The 23,088-nt window shown below is 40.4% G+C and overlaps 1 protein-coding gene across 6 annotated transcripts in view; it reads right to left on the bottom strand.

Annotated features, from left to right (window-relative positions):
- The window catches only part of EAPP (E2F associated phosphoprotein), a 38,785-nt gene extending 27,213 nt beyond the window's left edge, over nucleotides 1-11,572 (bottom strand). Inside the window, exons 1-4 of one of the 6 annotated variants that reach the window (XM_073211368.1) lie at nucleotides 11,374-11,572; nucleotides 6,775-6,956; nucleotides 5,667-5,762; nucleotides 4,576-4,744 (exon numbers count right to left, since the gene is read on the bottom strand). In XM_073211368.1, the coding sequence (XP_073067469.1) occupies nucleotides 4,576-4,744; nucleotides 5,667-5,762; nucleotides 6,775-6,956; nucleotides 11,374-11,447 (521 nt within the window). In that variant the 5' untranslated portion in view covers nucleotides 11,448-11,572. The remainder of the gene's footprint in view (nucleotides 1-4,575; nucleotides 4,745-5,666; nucleotides 5,763-6,774; nucleotides 6,957-11,373) is intronic. The other 5 variants (XM_073211369.1, XM_073211370.1, XM_037004109.2 and 2 more) reach the window with 5 other exon arrangements.
- Between the last annotated feature and the right edge of the window lie 11,516 nt (nucleotides 11,573-23,088).

The following is a 23,088-nucleotide window of genomic DNA, read 5'->3' as shown; positions in this document are numbered from 1 at the left end:
ACAGAAATCTGTAGCTTTCCTATACACTAACAATGAACCAATAGAAAGAGAAATCAGGAAAACAATTCCATTCACAATTGCATCAAAAAGAATAAAATACCTAGGAATAAACCTAACCAAAGAAGTGAAAGACCTATACCCTGAAAACTACAAGTCACTCTTAAGAGAAATTAAAGGGGACACTAACAAATGGAAACTCATCCCATGCTCATGGCTAGGAAGAATTAATATCATCAAAATGGCCATCCTGCCCAAAGCAATATACAGATCTGACGCAATCCCTATCAAATTACCAGCAACATTCTTCAATGAAGTGGAACAAATAATTCAAAACTTCATATGGAAACACCAAAGACCCCAAATAGCCAAAGCAATCCTGAAAAAGAAGAATAAAGTAGGGGGGATCTCACTCCCCAACTTCAAGCTCTACTACAAAGCCATAGTAATCAAGACAATTTGGTAAAGAACAGAGCCACAGACCAGTGGAACAGATTATAGACTCCAGACATTAACCCAAACATACATGGTCAATTAATATTTGATAAAGGAGCCATGGACATACAATGGTGAAATGACAGTCTCTTCAACAGATGGTGCTGGCAAAACTGGACAGCTACATGTAGGAGAATGAAACTGGACCATTGTATAACCCATACACAAAAGTAAATTCAAAATGGATCAAAGACCTGAATGTAAGTCATGAAACCATAAAACTCTTAGAAAAAAACAGAGGCAAAAACCTTTTAGACATAAACATGAGTGACCTCTTCTTGAACATATCTCCCTGGGCAAGGAAAACGACAGCAAAAATGAACAAGTGGGACTATATTAAGCTGAAAAGCTTCTGTACAGCAAAAGACACCATCAATAGAACAAAAAGGAACCCTACAGTATGGGAGAATATATTTGTAAATGACAGATCCAATAAAGGCTTGACATCCAAAATATAAAAGAGCTCACACGCCTCAACAAACAAAAAACAAATAATCCAATTAAAAAATGAGCAGAGGAACTGAACAGACAGTTCTCCAAAAAAGAAATACAGATGGCCAACAGACACATGAAAAGATGCTCCACATAGCTTGTCATCAGAGAAATGCAAATTAAAACCACAATGAGATATGACCTCACACCAGTAAGGATGGCTGCCATTCAAAGGACAAACAACAACAAATGTTGGCGAGGCTGTGGAGAAAGGGGAACCCTCCTACACTGCTGGTGGGAATGTAAATTAGTTCAACCATTGTGGAAAGCAGTATGGAGGTTCATCAAAATGCTCAAAACAGAACTACCATTTGACCCAGGAATTCCACTCCTAAGAATTAACCCTAAGCACGCAGCAATCAAGTTTGAGAAAGACAGATGCACCCCTATGTTTATTGCAGTACTATTTACAATAGCCAAGAATTGGAAGCAATTTAACCAATTTATCCAATCGGTAGATGAATGGATAAAGAAGATGTGGCACATATACACAATTGAATACTACTCAGCCATAAGAAGAGGGCAAATCCTACCATTTGCAGCAACATGGATGGAGCTGGAGGCTATTATGCTCAGTGAAATAAGCCAAGCGGAGAAAGAGAAATACCAAATGATTTCACTCATTTGTGGAGTATAAGAACAAAGGAAAAACTGAAGGAACAAAACAGCATCGGAATTCCAGAACCCAAAAATGGACTAACAGGTACCAAAGGGAAAGGAACTGGGGAGGATGGGTGGGTAGGGAGGGATAAGGGGGGAAGAAGAAAGGGAGTATTAAGATTAGCATGCATAGTGGGTGGAGGGAGAAAGGGGAGGGCTGTACAACACAGAGAAGACAAGTAATGATTCTACAACATTTTGCTATGCTGATGGACAGTGACTGTAAAGTGGTTTATAGGGGGGACCTGGTATAGGGGAGAGCCTAGTAAACATAATATTCTTCATGTAAGTGTAGATTAAAGAGATTAAAGATAAAAAATTTAAAAAAAAGGAAGAAAGAAAAGGGGGATTACTCCTTGATAGGATAAAACTATTGGTAAATCAAAGATCAACGCATGCTTTAAATATCCTTAATGTTGATCACTTAAAGGGTGTCAGATGATCGGCTATGGAGGTACACTTTTCTGAATATTCCTTTCTCTTAAAAAAAAAAAAAAAAAGCAGTTCCTGTGTGGTGACCTCCAATGAGTTCTACACAATGGTATAAAGGGCATATCAAAGTGTGGGCAAAGGGTCTGTTTGTGTTTATATAGAGGATCAAAGCCTAATTTGGCTACCCAGAAAATGAACTTAGATACGATATGAAGAAGAACTTCCAACATCAGCACTCTCTGAAGACTCATACCAGAATATGATCATCAAAAAACCTCAACAAAGATCCAGGCGATACTGCAGTTGTAGCTGCATCCATCCCACCGGTTCCCTGGACTTGCCATTGGAATGAAGAAGGAGATATCTAAGCTGGCCTGTGCTTTCAGTAAAACAACAAATTTGACTGGATCTATACTGTTGGAACTCAACCAAGAATTAGGAGAAGTGCAAGCTGTAGAGCTCCAAAATCTTACAACTACAGACTATCTACTGTTAAAAGAACATATGGGATGTGAACAGTTCCCAGGAATGGGTTGTTTTAATTTGTCTGATTTCTCTCAGACTGTTCAAGTACAGTTGGACAATATCCATCATATCATAGACTAATTTTCACAAATGCCTAGGGTGCCTAACTGGTTTTCTTGGCTTCACTGGAGATGGCTGGTAATTATAGATCTGCTTTGGTTATGTAACTGTATTCCTATTATGTTAATGTGTGTGCACAATTTAATTAGTAATTTAAAACCTATACATGCTTAAATTACTCTACAAGAAGATATGGCAAAGAAATAATCAATCCTCCCATGTTTTCTTCCATCTGCTATCTCTATAGCCTTTCTTCTTCCTTCCTAATTACAACCCTTAAATAGAATTCATGCCTCATATCGAATTTACCGAGTATCATAACTCCTCCAAGTGGTAAAGATACCTCAAGACAAATGCTGGGCATAGAAGCCACAGGGCATAAATCTGCACAGAAGTAAAAAGCTAACCTTTTCAAACAATATGGCTTCTCTCTCACTTACCAACTTTACATCTCCCTGTATGGCCCAGAAAGATGACTGGTTAGCCAGAGACAGGTAAGATTCCTCAAGGGAGGAACAACCTAAGACAGGCACAGTCGCAGGGGGGCCATCAGGTGAGAAATTGGGGATCAATAGTGGTGAGGCTTAGAACCTCACCCCGCCTGTTTTGAGAGAAATCTTCTCCATCCGTGGATGTTTTAATGCCCCTGTCTAGCTTGGATTAACACATAGTCTACAGGCACACACCTGATCATCTACATTTGCTCTCTTACAACACTAAACTATGTTTTCTACCTTTATCTTGCATCTACCTACCACTTCAGCATTTTATTAAAAATAAAAATGATAATAATAATAAAGGGAGAAATGTGGGATCCACATATAAATGAAGTATAAAAATCAAACAAATATTCATATTTGACCTGATTGTTTATAGTTCATAATGCGTGATCAAAACCGAAAGTTTCTGTGATGACTGCCCTTGTACTGTTCACCAAGTAAGAACTTATTCAACTATGTAAGAATTTGTTCACCATGTAAGAACTTGTTCGTTATGCTTCAGAAGATTGGAGACTGACGAGAATTAGGCTTGGGGTGGATCAATGATTGTGCATTGAGCATTGACTCCCCTATACAGAATTTTATTGTTGTTAACAACCATTTGATCCATAAATATGAGAGATTCCCTCTCAAAAAAAAGAAAAGAAATCCTACCATTTGCAACAACACGGATGGAGCTAGAGGGTATTATGCTCAGTGAAATAAGCCAGGCAGAGAAAGGCAGGTACCAAATGACTTCACTCATTTGTGGAGTATAAAAACAAAGCAAAACTGAAGGAACAAAATAGTAGTAGACTCACAGATTCCAAGAAGTGACTAGTAGTTACCAAAGGGGAGGGGTGGGAAAGGATGGGTGGGGAGAGAGGGAGAAGGGGAGTAAGGGCATTATGACTAGCACACACAATATAGGTAGGTCATGGGGAAGGCAGTACAGCAGGGAGAAGACAAGTAATGACTCTACAGCTTCTTACTACACTGATGGACAGTGACTGCAGTGGGGTAGGGTGGGGGACTTGATAATATGGGTGAATGTTGAAACTACAATGTTGTTCATGTGAAACCTTCATAAGATTGTATATCAATGATACTATAATTATAAAAAAGTGAAAAAAGAACCAAAAAAAATTACACCCACTCTTTATCTACATAAAGTCCTAATCCCCAAATAACTTTAAATTGTGTCTATTTGAAAAAGTCAGCTTTGTTTCTTAGAGAGTCTTATTACCACAGTTTAAATTCAGTAAGTTTTTTAAAATTCAATTCTCTGAAATTTGCTAGTTATTTTCAACATAAACTATTCAGCAGTTTCTTCTCAAAGATTTCTTAATGTCTGTTTATATCAACATATACACATATTTAAAATCATAATGTAGTGAAAATCATCTTTTAATCATTAATAAATTAAAGTTCTTACCCTCTTCTCTGTGCATCAACCCAGGCCTGATCTCTGTTATCTTTTTCAGGATCATATAGTAGTTCTTCATTTGTTGGAATCCTGTGTCGTTCCTTCTTTTTTTTCTTGGTCACTTCTGCTAATTTTGAAAATGTTAAGGATATGGCTAAGTCATGTCTAAAGTTTATACCTGTTTAATACAGAAGGAAAAACCCTGTTTCCTTATGACGTATCTTTTCTTTTTATAGTTTCCTTAAAAATTTTTTTAACTATTCCTCCAAATAAAGTTCTTATACAATGACCAAGGCACTAAAATGAAGATGACAGAGATGAGTTTCTTCACCTGGAAACTGGTCCCTCAAGAACTGAGCTCAAATAATGAAAACTGAATCTCAAAAAGGTCACTCAAAGCAAGCCAAGGATATAAATCACTTTTGATGTCTGAAGTTTCTACAAGTTCCCTTATGTAAAATGCTACTGAAATCAGAAAATATTTCAAATGAATTTTAAAAAACTATGTGTCTTCCACATACACTAGACATAAAATATATCTGAACAGGTAAATATTTAGGCAATAATATAAAAAAATATAAAACTGTTTCTTTACTATATAATTTGTTACTTGTGTATTCCAGTGTCATTACTAATATAATTGATTTAGTTTTAGCTCTTGTTGTTTTGTTCAACTTTGCTCAAATGTTATACAAAATTGACTACAGAGCAGAGAGGATGATAAAAAAGCAACAAGTTAGGAAAGATTCTGCAAGAGGATAAAAATACAGAAAGGATTTGCAGATGTGAAAGCTAAGGTTGCTGTACTAAGGAACTTGAAGGAAGACGGGGGCCAAGAACCTTGAGGAAGGAGCTACTGAACTGAGACACACTCTGCCCTCTCCCCAGGTGAGCCTGTACAGCACCACTGTTTGGTCCCACATCCTCATACGTGTGCATTCCCATCTGTTCTTATTCATCAACCCTGCTTTTATTTTCACATCAACAGCCTAGTTTCTTAAAAGATAAAGACTCAGAGGAAAATCGTAATATTAAATAATTGCTAGATAAACCTTTTTTCATAAAATCAAACTGCTAAACCTCGTCAATATGTTACTTACTTGCCTTGTCTTCATCTTCAGAATCAGAATCAAAATATATATCATCATAGTACTTTGCTGGGCCTGTTTCAACTTTCCCATTTCCTGGGGAAGACCCTATTCAAACCATAACAGAAATTTACAGATGAAACCATACATAATTGACAGGATAAGAGTTCCGTATATTCTTCTATCACCTCGAAGTAATATCAACTCATTCCCAATCTCGTTTGGATGGAAAAATACTTTTACATCAATGACTTACCGGATTTCTGTGCCCTCTGCAATTACATAGAACTGTCCTTCCTGATTAAATATCCTACATGATGAGAAAAGTACTCTCTCCCCCTTCTCACAAATATAATTAAATAAAATAGCTCTATTTCAGGTGGCCAAGATACTTATATCTACCTTTCAACCACACAGTATGCTCTGGAGAACAGGGAATACACATCTTGTTTTAAAGGACTTTAGGGGAAAGAGGGTAAGAGCCCCACAGAGCAGTAGGAGCAAAGAGCCAAGGATGCATTCTTTCTCTCCTTATTTATAGTGCCTAGTGCCATGACATTACTAGACTTTTGTGATCCTCTCCCTGAATCTCTAATTCTTCCTATTAATATCTGCTTTTGCTTTTATTATTATTACATATGCTTTCAGTTCTTAACAGTTAATACATTGCATATTAACATGGAAGCCAATGCTAAGGAATCCTATTTTTACACATCAGTTTTCAGGTCATGTACATTGTACATAAAGACCAAGTATCAAAACGAAGTATGTTTCATTACTTACTAAAACGAGACAGGAAATTGTGGCAACACATCATTCAACCTGCCATATCAGTGCTATATAACCCTAAAAAGACTTCTATAAGCTTGTGTCTTTTCTTTATCCTGGGGTAAAAATTACAAAAGGAAATCGTACAAGTAAATAATACTAAATAGTCTCTTTCCAACAACACAAGAAACCACTAGTCATCTATATTCAGACTGCTGAACACATGTATTGATTCACTCAACAAATATTTATTGAGTAGCTACCAAAACTGCTTGGGACACAACAGAGCACAAGTAAGGTTCCTGCTTTATGAAGCCCAGACAAATATCTGTATGAAAATCTAAAAGTTTACCTGTTTCCTGAGACGATAACTTGTCCTCCATTGTTTTTATGGTAGAATTTAATTCAGCTTCCATTTCTTTTTCAAATTCATCTTCACTAGATGATTCACTTTCTCCAGTAAGACATTCTCTGATGAGTTTTCGTTTTTGGTCAGGAGTTCCATGTAAAAGCACATCCACTTCATCTTCAGAACTAGTACACATTTAAATTTAAAAAAATATGAATATTAAAGAATTAAAGTAATAAAATTCCCATCATTTCACTGTCCAACAATTTTAAGTTTTCCAAGTTTACATTTTATTCATCTGTCACATTACATACAGCTATTATCAATAAATAGATCAACGATTTCTGCACATTTCCACATATATTTTTTAAGTCTACATAACATCTCTTCTAACTATTTGCTCTTCAACACTACAATGAACATCTCTGCACAGTAGTCCCCCCTTAGCCACAGGTTTGCTTTCTGCAGTTTCAGTTACCTGTAGCCAACCACAATGTGGACACAGATGATCCTCCTTCTGACTTATGGTCAGAAGGTCAGTAGTAGCCTAACACTACATCATAATGCCTAAAACATTCATCTCACTTCAGCTCATCACATAGGCATTTTATCATATCACATCATCATTAAGATGGTTGGGTACAATAAGATTTTGAGACCAAATTCATATAACTTTTATTACAGTATACTTGTAATTGTTCTATTTTATTATTAGTCATTGCTGTTAATCTCTTACTGTACCTAATTTATGAATTAAACTTTATCGTAAGTATGTGTATATAGGAAAAAAACATACACAGAGTTTGGTACTAGCCACAGTTTCAGGCATTCACTGGAGGTCTTGGAATATATCGCTGAAAATAAGGGGGACAACTATATATATGTTTGTTTCTGTTGATTTCCTTTGGATAAATGTCTAGAATTAAATACAAACATCTTTCTGAGTTCTTGAATTATCACACTGCTTTCCAAAAATATTGCACCAATTCATAATTCCATCAACAATGAAAAGTTTATGTTTTTGAACTTCAGGGACATACCTAAATGAAACTTAACAGACATAATATATAGCTAATATATCCACACAAAATGTTAACAGTAATTAAATATTACAGTTTAAAAGGCACAAGGCTACAGAAAACTATAAAGAAAGCTAAATTATATTCCAAATCCCCTCCACAATTTCTGCCAATTCACTTGGCCTTTTGTTCCTGGGTTTCCCCATTAATAACAGTATGACAGAATTAAACCAGTACCCGAAGGAATGAAATGTTAATCAAAATGAATGAAACGCCTAAGACACTTCTAATATAATCAATAGTATATAAACAATGTTCAGTTATTCAAGGGCTAATGAATAGTTATAGACTATTCCTGGTTTTTGCTTCTCTATTTTTCTCTTCCAGAGTAATATTTTTGAGCCTACAGCAGAAAATAGATCAGAAAAAAGCAATTCATATCAATCATTTTGGCTAATGATAGAGACCTTAGCCAGATTCTACTCCCAAGCAAATTTTCTGACATTCCTCATCCTGATCAGCATGCTCCCTTTCTCCATTACCACTATATTCACTCAGGGCCTCTGAACTCTGCCTGTGCCACCATATCCTAAGGATCTCCAAACTCTTCTGTTTTATTAACCCTGCTGCTAGAATGTTTTTGCTAAAGAACCATCATTATATCACTACCCAACTCTGAAAGAAATCACCATGGCCAAACCTCTGAACACAGCAGTCAAAAGAGCCTTCTAGGCAGTACAGCATAAAGACAAGTAATACTCTATAGCATCTTACTACACTGATAGACAGTGACTGCAATGGGGGGAGTGAGGACTTGATAATATGGGTGAATGTTGAAACCACAATGTTGTTCATGCGAAACCTTCATTAAGATTGTGTATCAATGATACTTTAATAAAAAAAGAACATTACTGGAGCAACTGACAAACAGGGATTGTAGATTAAGTAACAGAATTACATCAATCACATTAATGTTTAAAAAAAGAGAGAGCCTTCTACAATCTGGTTTCTACATATCTTTTCAACCTTACCTCTATCTCCCAGAATTACTCTGCTCTCTCTTATATTCCAGTGTTTCCAAAGTAAGGGACATAGGAGATTATTTTAAAGAGTAGCAGGACAGTCCACTAAATGACACTGAAGGCATTGCTGGTGGGAATATAAATGGCACAGGCAATATAGAAAACAGCTTAGCAGTTTCTTATAAAACTAAACATCCAACTATCACACAACCCAGCAACCGCACTTCTGGGCCATTATCCCAGAGAAATGAAAATACATATTTACACAGATGTACACATGAACATTTATAGCAGCTCTGTTCACAACAGTCAAAACCGGAAACAACCAGATGTCCTGCAGTGAGGGAATAGTTAAAATAAATGAGGAAGCCTACCCAGCAATAAAAAAGTAATGAACGGCTGATAACTGCAACAATGTGCATGGATCTCCAGAGAATTATGCTGAGAGAAAAGAAGGCAATCTGAAAAGGTTACATATAATATTTTTGAAAACTGACAAATTCATATAAATGGGGACTAGATTAGTGATTATCGGAGGCTATGCAGGGAATGCAGACAGGAAGTGGGCAATATGAGGGATCCATGTGACAAAATGTTGTTTCTTGACTGTATTGATGTTGATAACCCAGTTGTGACACTGCACTACAGTTTTGCAACATGTTAAAATTGGGGGAAACTGGCTAAGAGGAACACAAAGTCTCTCTGTATTATCTCTTACAATTAAATGTGAATCTACCTCAAAATTAAAAGTTGAATTTAAAAAGAAATGAATCGTAAGAGAGTAATTATTTTCACAAATAGCCCTCACTCCTTGTGATTACTTCAAGAGAGGTCTCAGCATTTAGCACTGCTGGGCAAAGTAATACTATCTTGGGCCTTGCCCATTCTTGCTTGGTATACCAAAAATGCACAGTTCTAACTACTCTTCACCCAGGCTATTTCTCAGCATTGTGCCTGCAGTGAGCAACCTTGAAAAATGAGGTAATACCTCTCTCCAGGGCTAATGGCAGGCTCACTTGCAGCCTGCTATGGAAGTAGATTCTCCAGGCTTAAGTGGTCCTCAGCCATGAGGCCAGTCTACTGAATGTGCAGCATTCACCTGGGCCTCTCTGGGTAGCCTCTGTAGGAGTGGGAAGTTAAGAACGACCAACATAAGCACAATGCCCATACTGCTTGCTGTGCTGTGAGTTGTTTCTGACCCAGGAGTCTACTGTCTTCTGCCAGCTTCCAAGAACAGTAACAGGCTATGAAATAACAGCTTATAAGTAGAGTGAAATCAAATCCTGACGGACACCTCTTAAACACCTAACACCAAGTTCCCTTTGTGAAACAACAAGCATTGTATCGAGAGCCTTGAGGAGGCAATACTAATAACACTGTTTTGTTTTCACAGTATTTTTTAGTTACTTACCAGTGGCAGCTGTCACAGAGAGTATAAAGCTTCCTTAAAAAAATCTAACTACAAAAAATGTAAATTGCCTTAAAGAAAAATATTAAATAATAACACTGGTGAATAATGGAGATAGTAATGGCAGAATAACTCAACTCCAGGTACAGTGCTTTATTCCAATCAAACCGAATTATTAACTGAGGTCTACATGTATCCCTTTTCACAGACCAGACCCATTAACTGAAGCTCTTTTTCACAGGTAATCTTAGAATCCATCCTCACTCCCCACAACATAAATATTCACAGCAGTCTGATCTCCCATGCTGACAACCCCTCCACAGGATAATATGAGGAAACACTGTGACTAAAGGAAGGGCAGTTTCACAGAAAGCATAGCAGGACAGAATGTTTTAAAGTTTGTAAACAAATCTGCTGGCAGCTTAAAAAATGGCTAAATCTGCCTGCAAATCAGCAATATAACTGCAAGTTTCCCTTAGGTAGGAATAATCCCTCTCTTCTGGAAATTCCCACGGAACTTCATCTGCACCTCTCTCAGGTCTTTTTCTACAATGCTCTTCCGAAATACTTATTTCTGAGATATTTATCTTCCGAGATAATAGGTCTTACTTCCCCTACTATAAGCTTCTACTGTAAGCCTGTAGAAGACAAAAACCATATGACTAACCTCTCTGGCCAGGAGTTAGCATAAATAGGTGCTCCAAAAAAGTCTGAAATATTCTTTTATTTCTGTTAACGGTAGTTTAGTCTTCAAGATAACCACTCAACACTAAGTCCCATGAGCCAAACAACATACTTATGAGATAGTTGTTGTTATGTTTCTTTTTTACAGATGAGAGACCGAGGTAAGTGACTTGCCTTCTGTCACACAGCTAGTTAGCTGCAGAGGCAGGATTCCGGCTTTTGAAGACTTAGAGTGATTTCCAGAATATGCCCCTTCCCCGGGCCGATGTGGCCCCGCCTACCCCGTGGCTGCGCGACCTCACCAGAATCACCCTCGATGTCCCACAGGCGATAGCGAGGCGCAACAGGCGCCCGAACCACTGTACCCAGGCCCGACAGGCGCAGCTAGTGGAGCGCGCAGCTAGTGGAGGAGGCTAAGGTCTAGCCTCGGCCGGAAGCCTCGCGGGCCGGGACTGGGGCAGAGGCCCACCTGCTCAGAGCCGGCTCCTCGTCGCTAGGCTCTTCAACTGCGTAAGGATCATAGTCATCTCGGAGCTGGCTCATGGTAGCCTGCACTCTGGGACACCAGTCTACTGGACTCAACACAATATCTGTTCACACCGCAGAACCGTTCCCAAAGCGTTTCGGACTCCACTTCCGCCCTCACTTCCGGCCCTCCCCGAGCGCGTGCGCAGATCGCCTCAATGAGTGCGTGAGACGAGGGGGCGGGTCCGTGTTGTCCCAGAGTCCCGCCACTTCCCACCCTGGCTTCTGCTTACGTGACAACAGTACCTTATTACCGGAAATAGTAGTCGGCACCTTCATAAGTAGCAGTTTCTGAGATGAACACTGCGAGCAGTGTCCCATGTCGTGACTGGAGAAGCAGAAATATAGATGCTGCGGGGCATGCAGCCTGAAATCCGGGCCAGTAGGTCCCCAGACTCTAGCACCCGACGTCCCTCCTACCTTCTCGCCTTTAGCCCTCTGCCTTTAGCCCTCTGCCTTCAGCCCTCTGCCTTGTTTTTGTAGGATCTGAAAAATCAAAAGTTAGCATAAGTGCATAAGTACAGCCATCTTAAAGGGTTAAACACCACCCTCTAGCCTAGGAGAAGGAAAATTATTAGAATCTTGAAAAACAAATTAGTCAGCCAGTGTTAAATGTAGTGACCTTCAGTTAGCTAACCTCAAATCAGTTAATCATGAACACCAGGTGGTGGGCAGCTGCGGCCTTCAGACAGCTAACCTTGGTCGGATAGTCATGCATACCAAGCTTATCTTGCTGAAACACTGTGTAAGAAAATACTGTCTTTTTGAAAATGCTATGCTATAAAAACCTCTGGCTTTGGCTGCTCAGGGTCCTCGTTGAGACCCACTGCGACGGGCTAACTTGGACCCCTGCTAGCTGGTTCCTGAATAAATTCCTCTTGCTTGTTGCATCAAGAGACGTCTTTCGTGAGTGATTTGGGGCAGCGTCCTCCTCTGGGAGAATCCAACATTTTCATCTCAAGGCTGCCTCGCCTTCATACTACTCACTCTTCAGTCTGACTTCGGCCCCTACTGTCTACGGAAAAGTTGCTAGACTGTCACAAGTTACTTCCTACTTGCCTTTTCTTGGCCTCTTCTCAGTGCCAATCTTGGCTCAGCCCTTATCCCATTACACTTCATACTTGAGATGAGGCAGATGACAGACTTTACATCTTGTATCTGTACCGACCTATACTCAAGTTCCTGCCTCCTTCCGAACAACTCTCCCTTCTTCACAATCCATTCAGATGACTGCCTCAACTTATTCGGTCCTTGCCCTCTCTTCCGGTTGGATTTCTGTGCCTATGTTGGACTACCAATTGCCTAGCAAGATACCTCCAACTGTTGAAGTGTAGCTCCAACCCAGCTCAACATCTTCCACCCAACCTAGCATTCCTATACCTCAGCCAATAGCTAGTTTTGACTCCTGATTTCTGCCCGTGTCTCTTCCTACTTCCTTATAACTGCTAAAAGCTGAAAGTCTTGGAATCTTGGTTGACTGCTTTCTCTGTCTTTCCATAAGCCCTCAATTCCCTGTACATCACTTATCAACATCTCTCTCATCCACATCCCATCTCCCCACCCCTCAACTTTGATTATTAATATAGGATCTGAATTGATAGCCTTGTTTTGCTTTTGTTCTCTCTCCAATCTATGTGATTCTCTGCTGGCAGAGTAAGCCTCTTTACCTGATTGGGTTCATCTTATCCTGCAGTATTCTTGGCCCTCTACAGTATGGTTCAATCCATCATGCCAAACTGGTTTCCTTAAATATATCCACCACAATTCACTTGTTCAAGAATATGTGTTATGCCTTCCATCACTAGGCATTCGCTCATGCTATTCCCTGGTGCCCCCTCTCCTACCTTTAATTCCACCATCCTAACCTTACTGTCCTTCAAGATCCATCTGTAAACAATGGATGGGTGAGTAACTAGACAGAATGACCCTTTAGGATATCTTTAGCCAAGAGAAGTTGTAGTTGTGGGAACTCACACTGTATCTTTTCTGATGCTTCTTCAGACCCTCCATCTACATGGGATCCTTGCTTTGAACTCTTGTAGGATCGTGTTTCCACTCACGTGGCATGTATTTCTCTGGTCTTCAACTATTGTATTATTCCACCCAACTCCTTTGTGAGAGGTACAATATTCTCCCATGAGTCACAGTAATGTGAAGGAGACACCTGTTGGGGAATTCGTTTTTCCTTTTCTGAGAACCGTGGCCCTCCTCAGGGATATGCCCTTCTATCCATGTCCAGTCTGCTCCACAGATGTTGGGCCATTACTTACTCCCATACACTTAAAAAGAGTTAGAGATTCTAAAGAGTTGGCTGTGGTCCTAGTGTTTATACCAGGATAAGTAAACTTAGGGGCTGAGGCTACCATTTTGGGGAGCCTGTTTGGAAGTTGTATGTGCTGATGATGAATAAGCAAAACAAAGGAGGAGTATGTAGGAGACAGACAGAAGCAAAGAGGCTTTCTGTGACCCTTGTCAAAAACTTTAAGCCCCCCTGAAACCATAAAACTCCTAGAAAAAAACAGGCAAAAATCTTTTGGACATAAAGATGAGCAACTTCTTCATGAACATATCTCCCCAGGCAAGGGAAACAAAAGCAGAAATGAACAAGTGGGACTATATCAAGCTGAAAAGCTTCTGTACAGCAAAGGACACCATCAATAGAACAAAAAGGTACCCTACAGTATGGGAGAATACATTCATAAATGACAGATCCGATAAATGGTTGACATCCAAAATATATAAAGAGCTCATGCACCTCAACAAACAAAAAGCAAATAACCCAATTAAAAAATGGGCAGAGGAATTTATGTCACACAGTCAAAAGTGAGCAGACATTTAGATAATTTGTTTCTTTATGTACCTGGTCTACTGCTACGTGAAACAAATTCTTAATATCTTTGGTGCTAGATGATGACAAACTCTTAAGAATATGGTATTTTCATTAAAAATTCATGCTCTAAATATTAAAGTCTATTAAGAAAAGAAAAAAAAATGGGCAGAGGGAGAAGGAGAACCAAGATGGTGGCATAAGTAGAGCAGTGGAAATCTCCTCCCAAAACCATATATATTTTTGAAAAATACAACAAATACAACTAATCCTAAAAGAGAGACCAGAAGATACAGGACAACAGCCAGACTACATCCACACCTGCGAGAACCCAGCGCCTTGCAAAGGGGGTAAGATACAAGCTGCAGCCCGGAGGTACCCGAGCACCCCTCCCCCCAGCTCCCGGCGGGAGGAGAGGAGTCGGAGTGGGGAGGGAGAGGGAGCCCAGGACTGCTGAACACCCAGCCCTAGCGATCCACACCGGAGCGCAGACACACAGTGTTGCGTGGGGTGCTGGAAACTAGGCAAACAGGACAGTAAGACCTGTGAGCGGGTCTCCACAGCCAGCGCACCTGGGACAAAGAAAAGCTAGTGCTTTTTGAAAGTGTTAAAGGGACAGGGACCCCACAGCTGGACAGAAGAAGCCCAGCAGCTGGGAATACCGGGGAACTCTGGATGCCCAAACCCCGCAGCGCAGCTCGGAGGCCCCTCACCGCAATAAACAGCCTCCCGCCTGTTCCCCTTCCGTCGCGGCTCTGCCATATTGGAGCAGCAGCCTGAGGCAGGTCATGCCCACAGCAACTGCAGAGCTAAATAAACTCTATAGAGGCCGGGCAAGATCAGAAGCCCCGTCTGCGTGCAGCTGCCCAGCACAAGGCGCTAGAGGCCGCTGTTCTCCCAGGAGAAGAAAGCCACAAGCGGACAAGGGACTTTCTCTTACCCAACACACGCGCCAGCTCCCCACAAAGATATCTATCGCCATGAAAAGGCAGAAGAAATTGATACAGACCAAGATCACAGAGGCAAACCCTGAGAAGGAGATAGACCTAACCAGTCTTCCTGAAAAAGAATTAAAAATAAAGCTCATAACCATGCTGATGGAGCTGCAGAGAAATATGCAAGAGCTAAGGGATGATGTCTGGAAGGACATTACAGAATGAAACAATCTCTGGAAGGATTTATAAACAGAATGGATTAGATGCAAGAGGCCATTGATGGAATAGAAACCAGAGAACAGGAATGCATAGAAGCTGACACAGAGAGAGATAAAAGGATCTCCAGGAATGAAACAATATTAAGAGAACTGTGTTACCAATCCAAAAGGAATGATATCCACCTTATAGGGATACCAGAAGAAGAAGAGAGAGAAAAAGGGATAGAAAGTGTATTTGAAGAAAGAATTGCTGAAAACTTCCCCAAACTGGGGGAGGAAATAATTGATCAGACCATGGAAGTGTACAGAACTCCCAACAGAAAGGACCCAAGGAGGACAACACCAAGACACATAATAATTAAAATGGCAAAGATCAAGAACAAGGACAGGGTTTTAAAGGCAGCTAGAGAGAGGAAAAAGGTCACCTACAGAGGAAAACCCATCAGGCTATCATCAGACTTCTCAACAGAAACCTTACAGGCCAGAAGAGAATGGCATGATATACTTAATGCAATGAAAGAGAAGGGCCTTGAACCAAGAATACTGTATCCAGCACGACTATCATTTAAATATGAAGGAGGGATTAAACAACTCCCAGACAAGCAAACACTGAGGGAATTTGCCTCCCACAAACCACCTCTACAGGGTATTTTAGAGGGACTACTCTAGATGGGAGCACTCTAAGACTAAATAGATGTCACCAGAGAAAATAAAATCACAGCAAAGAAATCAGACCAACCAAGTACTAACTAAAGGCAAAAAATAAAATCAACTACCCACAAAAGCAGTTAAAGGAAGCACAAAAGAGCACAGAATAAAACAACCAACATATAAAGAATGGAGGAGGAGGAATAAGAAGGGAGAAAAATTAAGAATGACCAGACAGTGTTTAAAATAGCTCAATAAGTGAGTTAAGTTAGACCGTAAGATACAAAAGAAGCGAACCTTTAACCTTTGGCAACCACGAATCTAAAGCCTGCAAAGGCAATAAGTATATATCTTTCAATAATCACCCTAAATGTAAATGGACTGAATGCACCAATCAAAAGACACAGAATAATAGAATGGATAAAAAAGCAAGACCCATCTCTATGCTGCTTACAAGAGACTCACCTCAAACCCAAAGACTATAGGAACAAAGAAAGACTGAAGGAACAAAACAGCAGCAGAATCATAGAACCTAAGAATGGACTAACAGTTACCAAAGGGAAAGGGACCGGGGAGAAAGGGAGGGAAGGGAGGGATAAGGGTGAGGAAAAAGAAAGGGGACATTACAATTAGCATGTATAATGTTGGGGGGGGAGCATGGGGAGGGCTGTGCAACACAGAGAAGACAAGTAGTGATTCTACAGCATCTTACTACTCTGGTGGACAGTGACTGTAATGGGGTTTGTGGGGGGGATTTGGTGAAGGGGGGACCCTAATAAACATAATGTTCTTCATGTAATTGTAGATTAATGACAACAAAATAAATTAATTAATTTTTTAAAAATGGGCAGAGGAGCTGAATAGACAGTTCTCTAAAGAAAAAATTCAGATGGCCAGCAGACACATGAAAAGATGCTCCACATCGCTTGTCATCAGAGAAATGCAAATTAAAACCACAATGAGATATGACCTCACACCAGTAAGGATGGCTGCCATCCAAAAGACAAACAACAACAAATGTTGGCGAGGCTGTGGAGAAAGGGGAACCCTCCTACACTGCTGGTGGGAATGTAAATTAGTTCAACCATTGTGGAAAGCAGTATGGAGGTTCATCAAAATGCTCAAAACAGAACTACCATTTGACCCAGGAATTCCACTCCTAGGAATTTACCCTAAGAACGCAGCAATCAAGTTTGAAAAAGACAGATGCACCCCTATGTTTATTGCAGTACTATTTACAATAGCCAAGAATTGGAAGCAACCTAAATGTCCATCGGTAGATGAATGGATAAAGAAGATGTAGTACATATACACAATGGAATACTACTCAGCCATAAGAAGAGGGAAAATCCTACCATTTGCAGCAACATGGATGGAGCTGGAGGGTATTATGCTCAGTGAAATAAGCCAAGCGGAGAAAGAGAAATACCAAATGATTTCACTCATCTGTGGAGGATAAGAACAAAGAAAAACTGAAGGAACAAAACAGCAGCAGAATCACAGACTCCAAGAATAGACTAACAGTTACCAAAGGGAAAGGGACTGGGGAGAATGGGTGGGAAGGGAGGAATAAGGGTAGGGTAAAGAAAGGGGCATAACGATTAGCATATATAATGTAGGAGGGGTGCATGGGGAGGGCTGTGCAACACAGTGAAGACAAGGTAGTGATTCTACAGCATCTTACTCCACTGATGGACAGTGACTATAATCGGGTGGGGGGGGGACTTGGTGAAGGGGGAAGCCTAGTAAACATAATGTTCTTTATGTAATTGTAGATTAATGACAACAACAACAAGAAAAAGAAAACAAAGGAGGAAAATAAATTAACACAGATTTAAAAAAAAAAAACAACTTTAAGCCCTAAACCTCAATCCCTTCTCTCCCTCCCATTTTCTTTATTCCTTAATCTGCTCTTTTTCCCTTTCTACTTCATATTACTTGTTTGCTTAATTCTATTTTCCTGTTCCATTTCTCTAGTGCCACACAAGAACACCATCCCAAAACTTAAATGGTCTAAAACAAAACAGTCATCTATTTTTATCGTAATTCTGCACATTTGCAGGGATTTCTCTGCTTCCTGATGTCTGAGGTGTCATTTTGTAACTTAAACAGCTGGAGACTAGCTGAGCATCTCTCTTTCCATGCATCTTTCTCCACAAAGCCTTGGGCTTCCCCTCAACATGGCAGCCTGAGTAGTCGCCCTTCTTACTTGGTAGCTCAGTTACCCCAGACGGGGTTCCCAAAGACCCGGATGGAAGCTGCAAGGCTCCTAATTACCTAACCTCACAATTCCCTGAATATCACATCTGCTACTATTGGTTGAGTTGGTAATGTCCAGATTCCCAGGCCGAGGACAGACTCCACCTCTCAATGGGCAGAGCAGCAGACATGTAAAAGTTCGGTTTACTGTCTAAAAAATTGTTTGGCTCATAATTTAAAAACAAAAAGAGAGCTGAACAGACTAAATGAAATATTTCAGAAATCACGAATGACTGTAAACATAATAGCATATTTATAATTTTTTTCAAGTATTTCAAAATAGTTTACCAGTATTATATACTTAACTCAAGCACTGCACAATTTGCACAGTGGATGAGGTCTGTACTTTGCCCAGGTTTTCTTTCTTCAAGGTTAGACTCTTGACTGTTTTTCCTCCTTAGGTTTTACTAGGTTTAGCTGTTGTGTATGTTGAAGCATTTCATGTTTTGAAGTAGTTTGTGACAGGTTTACACATAAAGATGCCAGGAAAAAGTGATCCTTGTAAGGTTGGTTGGAGAAATTTTAGCAATGAAATGTTTCCGGGTTGGGAAGGTTTTCATCATAATTCTGTCCAGAAAATATGAATTAAACAAAATAGGATGAAATTTCCCTTTCGCTGAAAGAAAGTTGAGGCCAAACCAGAGCCCTGAGCCGCCACACTCCCGAGGGGGCTCAGCTGCTGTCAGGCGCCCTGAGATGCGAGTCTTCTCGGGTCTCAGCTCCAGATTGCGGCCCGTTGCCCCGCTCAACTGCGACCGCCGTGCACGACCCTCCGGCCGGTCTGTGTGGGGATGTAAGTATGCAATTCCTCCTAACATCAAGACACATGTCATCTGATTTTCTGGTCTAATTACCCTGACAAAAGAAAATGTTTCGGTAAGCTTGGCAGATTATCCTTACTGAGCCTGGGTCGGTTTCTAATGTTCACTGTTTCTGTTCTTTTTCAAGAGGTTACAAACTATTGATTATTTTGTTACAGATCAAGCAAGGATGGGTTAGCCAACTACAGCGTCTCTGTTTTTGCACATCCTTGTGATCCAGGAATGGCATTCATGTGTTCAAATGGTTATTTTTAAGAAGCAAAAGAATACTATTTCGCAACATAGACAGTTACATGAACGTCGAATTTAATTTCTAAAGCTTTATTGGAACACAGCCAAGCTCGCTCATTTATGCTTTGTCTACGATTGTTTTCACACTACGACAGACGAGTTGAAACAGAAAACTGTCTATCTCAAAGTCTAAAATGTTCACTGTTCAGCCCTTGACGGACAAATTTTGCTGCCCCCTGCTAGAGACTGATGTCAGCCTCTGATTTCCAGATTGTATGCTTTTTCAAGTCCTTTTTGATACGTGCTGTCTGTGTTTAAATTTCTGACAGCGCTTCTGGTCCAGTAGCTCCCAAGTGGAGACAGTCTTGCCTTCCAGGAGACATTTGTGCTTGTCACAACTGGGGGCAGGTGGCTTGCTGCTGATGTGCAGAGGCCGGGGATGCTGCTAAGCTTCCTACAGTGATGTCAATCCCCCGAGGAAGGATTGTCATGAGTGCGTAGGCTGGGAAACCCCGCTCTGTGTCTAGCTAAGATTTCTTAATGATCCTTTAAATCTGAACAAAGCCCCGTTTTGGTCCCAGAACCCATGTAAATTACTACTGGAAGGTTAGGCACTAGTTGGTTTGAAACTACTTTGGATGTATTGGTTGTAACTGGGATGTATCTGACCACATAATTGAAATCTGACTGTCACAGGAAAATAAGGTTGTTAGGTCACTTCTGTGACCTTGAAACTTGTCCCAAATTCCTTATTAAGGAAGTATAAAACGTAAAAGGGCAGTTTAAAAAAAAAAGGGGGTGGGGGGCGACACTACCTTCGAGGGTGCGAAGTGAGTTCCCGGGCCCCGTCGGTAATGCGTGGGCTGGCGCTCACCCTTCCGGAGGGCGGTTGGGCAGTGTGTGGAAGCGCAGGGTGCGCATCTTGTGAGTCGTCAGTCGCACTTGAGGAATGTACTTGTAAGAAGGTAATTTCACAAACACAGACGGGCTCAGAGTCCTTTGTCATGGTTCAGTTGCTACACTGGCAAAAAAAAATTTTTTTTTACAGTAGCCTAAACACCTAAAAAAAATTTTTTTTTTTTTTGGTGCAGGGTGATTTTTTTTTCTTTTGGTATCATTAATCTACAATTACATGAGGAACATTATGTTTACTAGACTAGCCCCATCACCAAGTTCCCCACACACACCCCATTACAGTCACCGTCCATCAGCGTACTAAGATGCTGTGGAATCACTACTTGTTTTCTCTGTGTTGTACAACCCTCCCCGTGCACTGCCCTACATTATGTCTGCTAATAGTAATGCCCGCTTTTTTTTTTTCCCCTTATCCCTCCCTTCCCACCCATCCTCCCGAGTCCCTTTCCCTTTGGTAACTGTTAGTCCATTCTTGGGTTCTGTGATCCTGCTGCTGTTTTGTTCCTTCAGTTTTTTTCTTTGTTCTTATACTCCACATATGAGTGAAGTCATCTGATACGTGTTTTTTTCTGCCTGGCTTATCTCGCTGAGCATAATACCCTCTAGCTCCATCCGTGTTGTTGCAAATGGTAGGATTTGTTTTCTTCTTATGGCTGAAGAATAATCCATTCTGTGTCTGTACCACATCTTCTTTATCTGTTCATCTACTGATGGGCACTCAGGTTGCTTCCGTTTCTTGGCTATTGCAAATAGTGCTGTGATAAACACAGGGGTGCATATGTCTTTTTCAAACTGGGCTGCTGCATTCTTAGGGTAAATTCCTAGGGGTGGATGGAATACCTGGGTCAAATGGTATTTCTGTTTTGAGTTTTTTGAGGAACCTCCATATTGCCTTTCACAATGGTTGAACTAATTTACATTCCCACCAGCAGTGTAGGAGGGTTTCCCTTTCTCCACAACCTCCCCAACATTTGTTGTTGTTTGTCTTTTGAATGTTGGCCATCCTTACTGGTGTGAGGTGATATTTCATTGTGGTTTTAATTTGCATTTCTCTGATGATTAGCGATGTGGAGTATCTTTTCATGTGTCTGTTGGCCATCTGAATTTCTTCTTTGGAGAAGTGTCTGTTCAGATCCTGTGCCCATTTTTTAATTGGATTATTTGCTTTTTGTTTGTTGAGGAGCGTGAGCTCTTTATATATTTTGGGTGTCAACCCTTTATCGGATCTGTCATTTATGAATATATTCTCCCATACTATAGGACGCCTTTTTGTACTATTGGTGGTGTCCTTTGCTGTACAGAAGCTTTTCAGCTTGATATAGTCCCACTTGTTCATTTTTGCTTTTGTTTCCCTTGCCCGGGGAGATATGTTCATGTAGAATTTGCTCATGTTTATGTCCAGGAGAATTTTGCCTATGTTTTTTTCTAAGAGTTTTATGGTTTCATGACTTACATTCAGCTCTTTGATTCATTTCGAATTTACTTTTGTGTATGGGGTTGGACAGTGATCCAGTTTCATTCTCTTACATGTAGCTGTACAGTTTTGCCAACACCAACTGTTGAAGAGGCTGTCATTTCCCCATTGTATATCCATGGCTCCTTAATTGTGTATTAATTGACCATATATGCTTGGGTTAATATCTGGAGTCTCTATTCTGTTCCAGTGGTCTGTGGGTCTGTTCTTGTGCCGGTACCGAATTGTCTTGATTACTGTGGCTTTGTAGTAGAGCTTGAAGTTGGGAAGCGAGATCCCCCCTGCTTTATTCTTCCTTCTCAGGATTGCTTTGGCTATTCGGGGTCTTTTGCGGTTCCATGTGAATTTTACAACTATTTGTTCCAGTTTGTTGAAGAATGCTGTTGGTATTTTGATAGGGATTGCATTGAATCTGTAGATTGCTTTAGTCAGAATGGCCATTTTGACAATATTAATTCTTCCTAGCCAAGAGCATGGGATGAGTTTCCATTTGTTAGTGTCCTCTTTAATTTCTCTTCAGAGTGTCTTGTAGTTTTCAGGGTATAGGTCTTTCACTTCCTTGGTTTTTTATTCTTAAACACCTAAAATTTCTAAATGTTTCTTTTCACTTAATTTAAGACTTCCAGAAAAGTTGCAAGAAAATACAAAGAATTCCTGGATGCTGTTCGCCTGTATTCCCCAGAAGTGTATATTACCACATTTGCCTTGCCCTTCTCTGTCGCTCCCTCTTGCCTTCCCTTTCTCTCTTCACACGCACCCCTGTACACACCTGGTTTTGTTTTAAACCGTTTTCAGTACATTGCACCTAGTGATGCCGCTTCGCTCTTGAACACCTCAGTGTGAATTTCCTAAAACCAAGTAGTTCTCTTAGATGCTCGGCACAGTTACAAAGGTCAGGAAATTAACATTGATGTGGTGCTGTTATCTAATCCACAGACTTACTGACGCTCCACCAGTTTCTCTCAGTAATACCCTTAGTGGCAGAAGGAAATTCAAGATACTGTGTTCAGTGCACGAGTCCTTTAGACTTCTCTAATCTGAAGCGGTCCTGGAGTCTTTGAATTTCCTAACATTGGACACTATTAAAAGCACAGGCCTATGGAATGTCCCTCAATTTGGGTTTGTCTGCTTACTGGATTTAGGGTTATGCCCCTTTGGCAGGAATCCCACAGAAAGTGATGCTCGGGTCCTCTCGTTGCATCACAACAGGAGGCACGTGCTGTTGGTGAGGTTGCCTCCCTGCCCAGTGTGTAATTTTGATCATTTGGTTACAGTGGTGTCTGGAGGTTTCTCGGGGGCAAAGGTGCTGTTTTACACTTTGGAATTCAGAA

This window comes from Manis javanica, chromosome 8, assembly GCF_040802235.1.
Source record: "Manis javanica isolate MJ-LG chromosome 8, MJ_LKY, whole genome shotgun sequence".
NCBI classification, from domain to species: Eukaryota; Metazoa; Chordata; class Mammalia; order Pholidota; family Manidae; genus Manis; species Manis javanica.
This window is presented reverse-complemented; position numbering and strand designations above follow the sequence as displayed.